The 15,528-nt window shown below is 35.1% G+C and overlaps 1 protein-coding gene and 1 pseudogene across 1 annotated transcript; both read left to right on the forward strand.

The window, feature by feature from the left end:
• The first annotated feature begins 2,280 nt into the window (after positions 1-2,280).
• Positions 2,281-4,989, forward strand: LOC120141352 (annotated as a pseudogene).
• A 305-nt stretch (positions 4,990-5,294) lies between these two features.
• Positions 5,295-6,947, forward strand: LOC120141332. Its single transcript, XM_039156243.1, has 4 exons — positions 5,295-5,548; positions 5,845-5,956; positions 6,047-6,117; positions 6,704-6,947. The coding sequence occupies exons 1-4, from the start codon at positions 5,457-5,459 to the stop codon at positions 6,945-6,947; spliced, it is 519 nt and encodes a 172-aa protein (XP_039012174.1). The 5' UTR covers positions 5,295-5,456.
• The last annotated feature ends 8,581 nt before the right edge of the window (positions 6,948-15,528 follow it).

A 15,528-nucleotide genomic window follows, 5' to 3' on the forward strand; every position in this document is an offset into this window, starting at 1 on the left:
TTCCCCGCCGGTGGGAATCTCTAGAGAGAGGCAAGAGAGATTTCATCTTTAGAGGGAGAGGGAAGATGACAAAATGAAGAAGGCTTGGCCATTTTGGCCTTTGAAATGTGCATATATAGGGGGAACGAAGCTACACCGTTTTAAGCTCCCATACCCGTGATTTCCAGCTGTAAAGGGTCAATTTCCATTTTGGTCCCTTGGGTTTTGTAAGCATTTGATCGAAATTATTAATTTGGTTCTAATTCCGTTTTTTCCTTAAATTTGTCCCTCGTTTTATTTTATTTTATTTTTCTCACGGTTTTAATTTAATTTAATTTTTCTTTTTTTTTACCTTTTTTATTCTCATTTATTTATTTGTTTACTAACCTTTTATTATTTTTTTATTTTATTTTATTATTTCCCATCATCTTTATTTTTTTTACTAGCTTTTGTTCATCTTTGTCAACTATTTTGTATTATTATTATATTAAAATGGGTGTATATGTATATATATATATATATTCTTTTTATTCCTTTTTGTATTTATTTTTATTTTACTATCTGATATTTTTGGGCATTTACAGTGGTAATTTCAAATGATCAAAGGTAAGTAATTTGAATCGAGTATTTAAATTTAAATTTAAATTTTTAATTTTTCGTAATTAAAGGCAACCGTCAAATTAATTGGTACCGAAAGAGTAGTTCAAGGGTGCTAATCCTTCCTTGACCGTAACCGACTCCCGAACCCGACACGTTTTTGGTACAACGCAGATCAGGTAAGATGGTGTCCGACCCACCTAAATTCGTTTTAAAATGATCGATAGCGACTCTAATCCAATCAAATCAAGTCGAAGCCCAATTCTGGAACCCAACCGAAAGACGGTTCCTACAATAATGTTATAGGCTTTAGCCTTCTTTTTCCCAGAGGTATCATGAAACCCAAAATCTTTGTTTGCTTTTTGGGTAAATCAAGTGGGAAATTTTAATATACCGTTAAGGAAAAACATTATTGGTTTTGTTATTATTTTTTTAACAAAATTGGTAAAAAAAATTATCAGAAATATTATTATTTTTATCTAAAATATTAATATTTTTAACATTTCCGGTAAAGTGTCAAATAATAATAAAACCGATAGAAAAAATAACAAAACCAATAGCGCTTAATCGGATATGTTAACAAAACCAATAAAATGTCCAATAATAATAAAATCGATAGAAATAATAATGTTTCCGGTAATCATTATTAAAGTTTCCCGGAGACATCACGAAACCTAAATCATGGTTAGCTTTTTGTGTAAATTTTGGAAACTGATAATTTAAATGTCACTTTGTTTTTTTAAAAAAAGATATGGATTGTTACACGAACCAAGTGATCAAGGTGGTAAATGATTTGTTTTTATTCTTTGAAGACCTGAGTTTGAAAAGATAAAATGTCTATTATAGACATTATATTCTAAATTAAAAATATATCATTTAAATTATATTTACACTTATATATCAATTATATCAATTTAAACTATAATAAATTAAAAAATTATTATTATATATAAATTATATGACTATAATAAAAATATAAAAAATATAAATAAAAACTCAATTATAATAAAAATATATTTTATAATAACTCACTATTAATATTTTAATATATAAACCATGAATTTATTTACTTTTAAGTAATTGAAAAAAATTATTACGTAATAAATTATTTTTTAAGGATGTTAGTATTAAATTATTAAAATAAAATATAAATATATAATTGAGTAGAACCCATACATTAGTAAGGATAAAATTATAATTTGCTTCAAAATGCAAAGTTGAAAATGAAAAAAAACTATAAATCTTAGCTTTTATGATTGGTTTGAAACCACCGTTTTACCGTAATTTTTTTACTTTTTACCCGTTTAACATTAATTTTACAGTGAAAACAGATTTTTGAAATTAAAAATAATTTTAGAAGTTACGCGAAACAGGAGCTTAACTATATATTCTAAATTTTTTTCTCAAACCTTAGCGGTTAAAGTAGTTTCCCTAAAAAGCCTAGCTGGAGATTCTTTGTTTCCAAATTTTATTGGTAAAGCCAAAATTTCAGTAAAACGGAAGCTGCGTTGAAACCTTTGCTCTCTTCATTTCACTGTTTGGCTGCTCAGGCGAGAAAATAGTTCATCAAAGCAAAAGCAAAAGCAAAAGCAGAACCAAGGTCAGAGGACGAAGATTGTTCTCACTAATTTTACAGCTGTGTACCTCTTGTAGAAGATTCCTAGCTTCCTTCCGCTTCTTATAATTTCCTGAATTTGAGATTCCTTTTACATCAAGTTGAAGAGTAAGCTTTTTTTTCCTCCTCTCCTCGTAGTTGAATTTTGTGTTTCTTGTTGTTTCGTTGATTCTCCCTGCATTTTCTGGATCTTCATTTTTGTTTAATAGAAAGAGCTGACGTTAGATCTGTATTTGAATAGTTTATACTCTCTACATCGTTGACTGCTATAATTGATTCAACTCCTGTTCGGTATGCTGATTATATGATTTTAACTTACAAGGTTCTTTTTATTTTTGAATCTTTTTGTATACTTGGTTTGAATTAGGTTCATGGACCAGTGAAGGAGTTTCATTCTGACTTAATTCAAGGACCGAGGAACACAGTGCATTGATGATATTTTGCATTGGAACTGATTTGAGAATAAGTGTAGTTGTTTTTCAATGGGACATGAACTTAAATCTTGGTTTCAGTTAGATGCCAGGTAATTGATAATGCTTATAGGAATTATGTTTGTAATCCAGTATCTCGAGGTTCCATACCGGAATGTGTTGTCAACATCGTTTCCTTCTAGTAAGGTTTCAGTTGAGGGACAAAGTAGTTTCTTAGCTGGTGCTCTGCCTTTTGCCGAGTCAGAGGTGACGAAACATAATGTCACTCATTCAATCGGTTTGGACTATAAGGGAACATATGCCGATAATGAGAAAGCTCAGGATAATGAGATCTATGAAGAAAGGGACACAGTTGAATAATGATGCTATATCAGAAACCAATGTGGGCTTGAAAATCTCTTCTACATTCGGGCATGGTTGTCCAAACAAGTCTTCAACTAAGGAATTGGTAGAATTAAATAAGAATTCTTCAGTTGATTGAGCTAAAAGTTCCAAAAATAAGACCTATGAAGGAAAGGACAAAGATCAGAGTAATGATTTTAGATCAGAAGTAGGATTGAAAAGTTCTATATTAGATAACCACAGGGAGTCTTCATCTGAGGAATTTGAAGACTATCTTGAAGGTTACAATAATAAGACAGTCGCAGAGGAGGCTAGCAAAGCTGAAGAAAGGGACACAAATTCACCCATGAAAAATACCTTAGAGAAAGATGTTGAGGCAAGTATTAGGAACCCTGTTGTGCAAGTCAATTCCGGTATATCTTCAGTGGAGCAACACGTGAATAATTCCACCTCATTGGGTGGTGAGTATAATCCCCCCAAAACGCCCAAGATGAAGAGAAAGCCCGAGATGCCATCTGCACTAACCACGATAGCTGATACGAACAATTTAAGTCGTGTTTCATGGTATATGAAATCTTGAGGGAAAGCATAGTATAGATGGAGAGATTATACCCAAGAAATCTTGATGGAAAGCATAGTGTAGGGAAAAGATTCCGAGCTTTTTTCAATGGTATATGAAACTTGAATTAGTTTAAGTTACTTCTACCCAAGAGCATAATTAATAAACAAATTACATCATAAATTACAGGAGCTATGAATTGATGGAAAGCATTCTCAAAGTATACGTCTACAAGGAAGGAAAAAGACCTATATTTCATACCCCGGTTCTCAAGGGTATTTACGCCTCTGAAGGATGGTTCATGAAGCAACTGGTCACCTATAAAAAATTTGTTACCAAAAAACCAAGAGAAGCCCAACTGTTTTACTTACCTTTTAGTTCTAGAATGTTAGAAGAAGCACTATATGTCCCTGATTCTCACAGTGAAGAGAACCTTATAGAGTATTTGAAGAAGTATGTGGACATGATTGCAGCAAAATAACCTTTCTGGAATAGAACTGAAGGAGCTGATCATTTTCTGGTTGCTTGCCATGACTGGGTATGCATTTTCATGCTTTCTTGGCTTTTACTTTTTCTTTTTCCTCGCATTTGGAACCACTTAAGCTCTTCTACAAGTTACAATTGGCATTTATGAGTTCTTGTTTCGATTTTCGTTTTCTTCTAAGTTTAAACTATCGGGCAAGTCCCTCTAGTTATAGGTTTAGGAGTAAGTTAATCATTTATTCTTCAACATACACTATCTTCTAATAAACATTACTTTCTCAGGCAGCATCTGAAACAAAGGAATACATGGCCAACTGCATAAGGGCCCTTTGTAATTCCGACCTCAGAGAAGGTTATATTTTTGGGAAGGATGCATCTCTTCCCGAGACCATCATTTAGAATCCTCAGAAACCTCTAAGAGCCCTTGGCGGCAAGCCTCCATCTAAGAGATCATCTTAGCTTTTTTTGCGGGAGGCATGCATGGTTATTTAAGGCCAATTCTATTACAACACTGGGGAAACAACAAAGATCCCGACATGAAAATCTTCGGCCAAATGCCCAACCGTAAGGGTAAAATGAACTACGTCCAACACATGAAGAGCAGCAAGTACTGCATTTGTCCCAGAGGTTACGAGGTCAACAGCCCACGAGTGGTGGAGGCCATTTTCATGAATGTGTCCCGGTGATCATATCTGACAATTTCGTTCCTCCTTTTTTCGACGTCTTGAATTGGGAACCATTCGCCATCTTCGGTTCGGAGAAGGATGTTCCGAATCTGAAGAAGATCCTCTTGTCGATCTCGGATGAGAGATATCTGCAGATGCAGCTGTGTGTCAAAAAGGTACAACAACATTTTCTTTGGCATCCTAGACCAGAGAAGTATGACATTTCATATGATTAGTTTAGTTTTCTTTAATTTGTTTCTTCTTGGTGCAGCTCTGGCTTTGCACCTTTGTTTTCCTTTTCTACTTTTTCATGAATAAAATTTGCTTATGGCTTACGAAGAACAAGGTTTGTGCTTGGTATCCTATATATATATATATATCTTTAAATTTATAAATTTTAATAATCAAACTATACCAAATTAAAGTTCATGAATTAAATTATAACTTTCAACTTAGTTCAGGGTCTGAATCAGAATTAGTCCTAAATAAAAAAGAAAGAAGTTAACGGTTAAACGGTAATAACCAGCTAAAGTTCCAACCTTTTTCTTCATGTGTACCTAATTTAACGTCCCAAAAGCTATTAAACTGATTCTTCAATGGGTACATCAAGCAAGAAGAAGATAATAAAGATATTATTAATTCGATCAAGTTAGCAAATTTGCAAAGAATTTCAATCTAAAAGATCCAATTTTTCCAGATATGACCACAGAGACCAAATCCAATTTAGTTAAGGTGAATAGCCTAGTGATCAAGATGGCTCTTCAAAGGGAAAGTTTGATGCTGATATGAACAAGAAGAAACTTGAAAGGTCCAGCAAACAACAGCATGTTGATGCAAAGCAAAAATCTTTATCAACTGTCACAACAAAAACAGAGGTACCCATCTCTAAATTTTCCTCCACGAACTAAAATTTTCAATAGATTTGTTGGTTTTTTATCGATTGTTTCTCGATTTGATGCTTTGGGTTTCGTTTATTTTTCAGTGAATTGTTAGGTTCTAAGTTTGGTTAGCTTATATGCAGTATATGTAATGATGGTTGATTGATCCTGATATGGGATGTTCTATAATTTTGGTCAATTTAATTAATTTTGTGATCAATTGGGAGATTTGGCAGTCTGTATGCATTTGTCTATTTTCTCCCAAAATGTATGAATTGAATTCGATTTCGAAGTCAAAATCGAAAACAAGTTCGAGTTCATCAAAAACCAGTACAACCACAAAAACTAAAGTTAGAGAGAAGAATGTTTATACTTTGCCTGGCCAGAAACATGATCCTCCTGAAGAGGTTGTCTTCATATTGCCTCAGATCTCTTCATTTGCACATAAACATGTCTCTAGTAATTGATTTTGCTCAATGTTTTTCCCTTTCGGATAGCGGGAGTCGTTACGAATATTCTACGAGTCTTTGTCGAAACAGATACCAACAAGTGAAATGGCAGAATTTTGGTGAGGTTTCCTTCTTCCAATAATGCTTCTTGCCTATTGTTTCTCAGACCATGGAGATCAACTAGTTTTCTATGCAGCATCGATTCGATGTTATGTATGTACAATGTTGGTGTTCAATTATAAATGGAATCCTTGAACCAGTTGCATGTTGTTCAGTTAAATCCTCAGTGAAAGCTTCATTGGTTTGATGCGAATGAAGACCACTAATTATCTCCATATAGTGAACTTCACACCTATTATACCGGTTTTAACGTCCGTGTCGAAAGGCGGTTACGAGTCTCCGGGCGTCAAGCCAATATCAGTAAAAGAGGGAAGATTCTTTCTTCTGTGCTGATCGATAATAGGCCAATTACTTCTTTGTCTAACAAGAGTGCTTCTCTGGTCTGAAGCTGCATACTTAAGATATATATGCATTCGATTTCTATTTTCGTACTTCGCTTTTCACTCTGATGCCATCAGTGGCTCGTTTAAAGTTTAATCTCTGATGTAAGAAAGATTCAGTTGATTGTCACCATCATGTCTTTCGTTTTTCATTCGTAAAATACTTGTGTAAAGGAGATTCGACAGTAACACTGTTCGATTGCAGGATGATTGAACATGGCTTGTTCACTGAAAAAGCCAGAAAATCATACGAAAAGAAGCAGAGAAGGCAGAAGCAACTTCGAACTGGCACTCCGATTAAACCTTCAAAACCTAGCAGTAAACCCCTGAGTTCACAGAAGCAGCAGCTGGCTCGAAAGAACGGAGATGTAAAAGCAAAGAAAAGAATCAACAATGATATTGATGATGACGATGACTTCATTTTAAGTCACAAGAGAAGGAAAGGATAAGAGTGCTTTGTGGTGGCTTTTCTATATGCATGCATGTATGCATAAACAAGTTTAGCCATTTCTTTTTTTATCCTCTCTTTGATATATAAACCCATCTGTACACACTCAAAAGGTCATTAACATATAGTATGATGATTGTTATTGATTAACTGAGGCCTAGTTTCTAGGATGACGACGATGTTAGCTTAAGCAATTGCAGTGGACATAGGATTAGAATGACTAATAATACATTGGAAACGATTAACAATATCTTTAATATAGAACCGAAAACCAGATTAGATTGAACTTTGAAAAATAGCATAAACTGCAGAAAACTATTGGTGTAAGGTTCCTATTTCATGCCTTTCTGGCATGTTTGTTGAGGATAATTGTCTTGCCTTAAATTCACACAGTAGTGGATAGCAGTTGCGTTTATGAAAAAAGAAGAAAACTCGATGACCATCGCAATTCGCAACGGCATCATGAAGGTCGATGATAGAAGCATCAACCTTAATGGCACAATGACAGGCGAGACAGAGCAGTTGAGCTTCACACACACACAAACGCACGTAAATATTGATCAGGTCTCATGCATGCCTTATGTATGGGCTGCATTGGTCTGCATGCACATAAGCAGCATGTGAATTAACTGATTTTATTTTAGATATTAAGATTACCAAAGACATGTATGTATGTATGCATGCGTGTGTGTGTGTGTGTATATAGCTGATCTCGGATATTCAGGTCCCTCTTAGTACGTCTAGAATTAATGCAGAGAACAACCTAGTTATAACTTGAATCCTCTGTGTATAGGCAATGCATGTGACAAATGACCGGGGAAGAAGCTGCACGGTTCATATTGAGGCATTGCTTCTTCATCACTCAATTGAAGTAAAGCTTCTGTTTACTGGGTGAAAGCCGGATCGGCAATCGAATGACTACTTCCCTTGACAGAACGGCAAATGACTAGCCCCCTCCCTACTCATCGTAAAACTATCATGCGTATGCGAAGAGTCTATAAATAGGCTTCATGCGATACCGTCACCCCTAAGAGGCTAAGACACTTAGACCTACTGTTACTCTACTTCACCCCAACTTCGTCCAACATTCCGATCACAACGCTTTCGACCACCGCACGAACCCCCATCAAGATCCAAGACATCAACAGGTATGAAAATGAAGTCTGATATAAAGAGTAAACATCATTTATTGACTATGCCAGGTTCTCCCAGATTTGACGCTCCGCCTGGTTGATTGGCTTTCAGTCCCAAATGAACATTGGCAATTACATATCAAAGATAAATCAGTCAAATGCATGAAGCATCACAGTAATGGAAGAAATGGTTAAAAAAAAAACAAGTCATGGGACAGCTAGGACTGCGGACAACACAACTTTTTGTCGTTTATGTTGATTTATGACCCCCAAATATTTAATGGGAAAGCTGCACAGGCGTTTGCTGTTATTTGATCTTTCTTTTCATCATTCACTGCTCTTTAAAAGTTGCTGCAACTATGTATCAATTTTCATCTCACCCACCTCTTTAAACTTTCAATTCCATGCCACCACAAGAAGAAGAAAGAGTACTAATTTGGGAAAACAGTAACCCATTATATTAAAGTTTGTAGGTTTGGAAGTTTGGTTAAATTACTTATAGGGTCCCTGTACTGTAACCTGAAAAGCAAATTAACCCCCACCTAGTATTATGCTCTGACTCTCAAATTGGTATCAATCATTCCAAACTCTGTCATTGTTAATCAACAGAATCATTTAGCGTACAAAACATGACAAGATTATTAATTGTCACCATTAATTGAGTTTTAACCTTTTCACAAGACATAAGAACTGTTCGATGTACGTAGAAACAAGATGATTAAATGGGCTATAGAAATGGTCGCAGGGTGCTGTCGTTTCTCTGGTAATTAAGGTTTTTGCAAAGCTCTTTCAGAGCTGTCTGAATCCGTAATATCCTTCGTGGATCCCCACAAAAACTGGGTTTTCTCTAGCCGTTCTGTACTGCAAAAACTCAAACCTTATTACCAAAAGATCAATGTCTACCGTACGAGTATGTTGGGTTTTTCTTGTTGGTTCATTAATGAAATCTCTACGTACATATAGCAGTTTCTGATGGGGGGAAAATGCTCTCAAACTTGGCCTTTTATTACAGTGGAAAACGTTAAAATGAATGCGCGGTCACCTGCACATTTGATAGGTTATCGTCCTTGAAATTGGGCGCTTTCTGTTTCGGGGTTATTTCCCTCGGGAGTCCCAACATTATAGATCAAATTCTAAATTTGTCCCTTCATAATGTTTTAATTGATTCCATAAACTCGAGTATAGTTCTAATCAGGTCCTACCACCAGCCATTAGTTTTGACATTAGATGCTAGCTTGAGTTAATTGCATCGGGTGACCTCTTTCAATTTTGGGTTAATATTATCAAACATCCCCAAACTATGAAGCAAATTCTAAATTGGTCCTAAACTTTCATACAACTAACTTGAATCCTTAAACTAAAGTATAGTTCAAATCAAGTTCTTTCAATATAATAGTTATCTTTGACATTAAACACTAGCTTGAATATTACATGTTTGAAAGACTGTTATTTATTCATACATATTCGAAAAAGGAATCTCGCCAGACATAGGTTGACGAACGAATCTAATTGAAATGATATTTTAGTTTGAGAACTTAATAAGGAAATTTTAAAATTTAGGACCAATTTGAGTCATTGGTATTTTTTGGTCATTTCAAAAATCTAATTAAAGGGTTAATTGCAATAGCATCCCCAAACTCTATATGAAGTCCTAAACTAGTCCTAATATTAAAAAACTTCAATGACTAGTTTACTCCATTAGTTTTTTTCCCTCTTAGTTTAGCCATCAAATATTTTCTCTGTATTGAACTTTTGTAGGTCACAATTTATTGACGTCGGTACATCTCCCTTAGAGTCTAATTCTTCGATGTACATCTCTACTATATTAAGATTTTTTCTTTGCATTTTTCATAGATTTCCTTCGAACCAGGTCACTCTTCTTTGTGACGACGACAAATATCTTCAAATTCACTTTTGTAACATATGTGGCCCTTATAACGAGAGTAATTCGATTGTTCATTCTCGTCTCTTGCTTTAACGATTTTGAACGATATAACATCATCGAATCTTATAGTCTCCTCTTTTAACGATGATAGAGAAACTATTTTTCTTTAAATAATTTCTCATCAAATATGACCATCACAAAGTTTATTCATATATCTCTATGTATATATTATCAATCCCTTAAGTAAGGTCAAATGTTCGAATCTTGACAATTACGAATGGAGTAAATTGGGTTAGGAGAGTCAACCTTATCTATGTAGTACCCGATCTGGATTAATCGTTCAATAGATCAGATACTGATAGTTATAAAAAAAACATACAAAAGCTTGTAATTTGATGCAATATTATAGACTAACAAACAATAAAATGAGAAGACCAAACTTTGGGTATATTAATTGTAATGTGTAAATGTTGGGTGCCTCGTTTTCCCATTGGTGCTCGCAACAGCTGGCCCTAGGCCATTGCTATATGCATTTCACACGTATATTCATCCAGTACTTTCTCTATATTACTTATATACATACATACAAAGAGAAACAGTAGCAAATTATTATTTGTTAATATACGTTGAATTTAAATAAAGTTTAAATTTTTTACATAATAATTAAATTCTTTTACTATTTCAATCTAGAAAATAACCTAATGGATAATATCATGATAATTTCTGTAAAAAAAAAACTCGCTTATTGTTTGTATATTTATTAAATTTATATTTTTTTATTTGTCTGGAGTGATTACAAGATAGTATCTATTCAGAATCTTTTAAGTCTATTAACAATGTACACATAACCTATAGACGCAACTGCTCGAATCAAGATCTTTTAAGGGACCTTTTACCATTAAGATCATTCGATGAATATAATTATTTTTCTTTTTGAAGTTTGTATGATTATCTGAGTGAATTAGTAATGAGTTTTAACTAATCCACATCAACAATTACTTTATTATTGTTATTTTTTTTGTCTAGAGGAATATAATAAATTATCTATTTGAAAAGCACTCAATTATTGGATATTAAACGTTTATATATTTATACAAATATAATTTTCGAATTTGATATCTCAAAAGATAATAACAATCTTTTAACGATCGAGGTCTCTTAGTTCATACATTGTTACGATGATATCTAATTCAATCTTGGAACAGATGTAATTCTATTACTAGAAGGATAGGCTAAGTCGAGGTAGTTGAATCGTACGAAAATGTTGTCTCTCTTAAAGCAGAATCTAGAGATTTTGAGGAGTATGATGTTAAGCTTGTTAGCGGTGTGAGCTGGTTCCATGGCAGGCAAAATCAACGAGAGAATGTGTTGAATTTTTTTTTCACGAGATAGTGTCCTCGCCAGATTAATTGCTCAGATAGGGTGATCTCTACAGTCCCACGTCCTTGGGGGTAGGTCGCCATGCACGCCCAGCGACCTACCAGGTCGCCATGCACGCCCCAACACGCTGGGCATCCGAGACCATCCGACCGAGGCCATCCGACCGAGGCCATCCGAACGAGCTATGCGAGGGCATCCGAGGGCAACCGAGCGAGCTATGCGAGGGAATCCGAGGGCAACCGAGCGAGGGTAGGTCGCCATGCATTCCGGGCGACCTACCCTCGCTCGGTTGCTCGGATTCCCTCGCATAGCTCGCTCGGATGCCCTCGCATAGCTCGCTCGGATGCCCTCGCATAGCTCGTTCGGATGGCCTCGGATGCTCTCGGATGGCCTCGGATGCTTTCGGATGGCCTCGGTCGAATGGTCTCGGATGCCCAGCGTGTTGGGACGTGCATGGCGACCTTTGGGGGCTGCATGGATTGCATGGCGACCTACCTAGGTCGCTGGGCGTGCATGGCGACCTGGTAGGTCGTTGGGCGTGCATGGTGACCTATATGGGGACTGTAGAGATCACCCCATCTGAGCAATTAATCTGGCGAGGACACTATCTCGTGAAAAAAAAAATTCAACGTATTATCTCGTTGATTTTGCCTTCCATGGTACATGCACATAGTACGGGTTCTCCTGATGAGCAGATATGTGGCCAAGGATTCATATACCAGACCAGTTCAATCAAATTAAACATGGATGTATATTAATCTTATATGTAAGTACTGACGTAAAATTTTATGTTAGGAGATGAACTTAAACTTAGAAGAGCGAACTCAAATTCTAGGAGGGGCAAAAACAATTTTTTAATAAAAAATACATTAAAAATATAAATATATGATAATTTAAAATTTTTTAAAGCAACGACTACCTCTACCCAATCGATTCATGCTTATATGCATGAACCAATCCTTTGAGGAAACCAGTTTTACCAAGAATATTATTGGCTAACGTCTTTGGGTCCATACTTTTTCCAATCAATTACAGCCCAGTTGTGGAAGTACATTTCGACTTCTTTTCAAAGTACGTTGTTCACAGAATCCATGTACCAAGTTTGAAACTAAATTTTGGGTCGAAATTAGATTATGATTTTTTTTAGGAATTAAAGTTTTATCTAAATATATTTGGTCAGTTGGTCAAACTGATCAATTTTATTGTCTTATGTTCCATTAGGTCTTGGATTCTATACTCATTAGGAGCACTCCGGCTTTGCCCCGATCGAATTTGACCTTTTCCTTTCCCATACTAGTTTCACCTCCAAGTGAAAATCTAAAAAATAAATCTTTTCCTCGTACTAGTTCACCTCCAAATGATGTTAACGACAAAATGATTAGAATAGTAATAAATTAAAAGTTGAGTAATTAAATTAAAAAAATAAAGTACAATGATCAAAATAAGAGTGAGAGTAAAATTGAATGATAAAATTTATAATTTATCATTTTTATTTATCAAAAATGGCATAACAATGTTGTTTCTTTTGAATTTCTTGTGAGAGAATGAATAGATTTAATTGCATCACGTATTTTTAAAATATAACCCTCATTTTAAATTGGTTTCTAAAATTTTATATATTTCAATTTCATTATTAAACTATGATTATTGTAACACCCTAAATTCAAATGGGTTTAAAGTGTCACATTAGCTACCGAGACAACCCCTGATTTTCAAAATATGTTTGTTTTCTTTTCAAAATATGTTTGTTTTCTTTTCAAACATACTGAATGATATCATAATAAACATAAATAACAGTTACAAAACTACTTTATAAAAATTGGAGCTCCCTGATACATAATTTAAAACCAAAATAGTACAAAGTCATAGTTATAAATCTGCATACATGAGTATGGTTCTATGAATACATATGCCCGCTAAAACTACAATACAATACAATACTCTGAAGGTGATGATGAAAGTCTTACTGTGATGGTGCTCCTCGAACTGCTCAAGCTAATATCCTACAAATGGAAAACATCCAAACGTTGAACTTACAAAGCCCAACAGTATAATCGCTAATCTAGAGCATCATTATAAGTCTCATAAACACAAGCATGCTAAAGACATGGCACTAATCAGTAGGTTCTCGCATGATCTTAATCAAGTGCTACCTACTTAGGGCTCAATTGTTCTATCACTAAAGTAGAGGTCTCACACTTCCCTTAATCCACTGCTAAGGACCTCACCATTAGAACACCATTGAAGGGTCTCTAATGCTAATGACTAATTGCTACGCATTATTTAAATGCGACACTGACTCTGTTGTGCATTATTTGAATGCACCACTGCTACTATCTGGTCTCACATAGCCATCAGACACTAGTTATATGAGGGAACCGATGTCACATAGCATTGGTGAAATTCCCACTAAGCTACTGAATGATCTCCTAGTCCTCACATAGCCATTAGGTAGATCATGGAGAGGACACCTGGTGTCACATAGCATCAGTACAATTCTCGCTCAGCAGAAGCATTGACTCAGTCTCACATAGTCGTCAAGATAAGCTTTAAGGATATCTGCTATACTGGACCAATGCAACTATACATGTATATCTAAGGGCCCAAAGGCCACACAACATTGACATCGCTAACCCACTCCTCGTGAGTGTTAAGACCTCACACCCTAGTTAACCACTAAAGTGCCTCGCGCACTGACAAAGCCACACTAGGGAAACTAAGGTAGTCGACTACACTCTATCATGGCTAGACAAACTAAAGTGAGGTCACCCTCTCACTAGTTGATATCTCACTCATTTTCTTACCTAAAGTTATAACGCCCCAAATACGAGGTTAGTAGTTTTGGGTAAACACGAGTAAATTTTTTTAAAAAAATAAGAGACCATTTCAACCCAATATCTAGTCTTATCAAAACTCTTTGGGAAGACAACTCAATAACTAGTCTTGTAAAAAATCCTTAGGAAGACAACCAATATCTAGTCTTGTCAAAACTCCTTGGGAAGACAACTCAATATCAAGTCTTGTCAAAACTCCTTGGGAAGATCACTTGATATCTATTTTGGTCAAATCTTCTTGTTTTGTTCCTCGTAATCCTCAATTCACTTCTAGAAGATCTGATCAAGACTTCCATTTTAGCCTAAGATTTTGTTGATAACCATAAGTTATTTCGGGCCACGTATTTAGCCAAAGTTGTTGATGCCTCTTTGTTGCTTTCCTAGTGTAGCTCTTTTCCATTTTTCCTTTTTGCAAGTCTTGGTATGCGTATTAGATGATGTAACCCTTATTTTGAGAAACAAAGATTTTATTTTTCTTTTACCTTGGGAAGACTCCAACCCGGGAATGTAACATGGTTTCCATCTGGTTTGTTGAAAACATTTTGATATTTCAAAATAACAAATTAAGTTAAATGAATTTTAAGATTTTCCAAAAGATTTTCTAAGTATATTCGATATAATTATTCGAATATCAAAATATTACTCCAAATCTTTCAAATGTCATTTTTAATCCTTACTCAAGTGTAAAATTAAGTTTTAATCTTAAAATAATTTCAAAACAATTTTACAAAGTATTTTGAACTGTTTCAAAGCCAAAAATTCCAGATTGTCCAGAGGGAACCGATTCCCCTCCCAAGGAGGTACCGATTCCCCCTGAATGGTTTGGCTCCAAGAAAAACAGAATGCTCGGAGGGAACCGATTCCCCCTGATCAACGGTAGAAATATTTGAATTTTACACTTAGGGAACCAATTCCCTATGAGGGGGTATCGATTCCCCCCACGCTCCAAGCTGTTTTATTAATTGATTTCACACTAAAACGGCTCCATTGACTCCACTAATCATCCCCAACGTTCAGAATCAATTGAAGGAGTATTTAAACAAGCTTAGAAGTCATTGATCAACAATAAGAAACAACAATCAACAAGAATCAATAGAGAATCAATGAGAAAGCATCAAACCTCAAGTTTGAGTATTTTCAAGCCTATTTCATTTAATATTCATTTTTGCTTTCAATAACACTTATTGTGCTCAATTGTATTATTCTTGAGTGTTCTTTTTTTGTTCTAGAATTGTGCAAACATCTTGCCTTGTGAGGATTTTCTTGTAAGTTTGCAAAATTTTTATTGTTCTCTTTGGGAGAGAGTGCTCTCAAGAATTTGGGGTATAATTCTTGAGGGATTTGTAAGGT

This window comes from Hibiscus syriacus, unplaced genomic scaffold, assembly GCF_006381635.1.
Source record: "Hibiscus syriacus cultivar Baekdansim isolate YM2019G1 unplaced genomic scaffold, ASM638163v2 tig00110796_pilon, whole genome shotgun sequence".
Lineage (NCBI taxonomy): Eukaryota > Viridiplantae > Streptophyta > Magnoliopsida > Malvales > Malvaceae > Hibiscus > Hibiscus syriacus.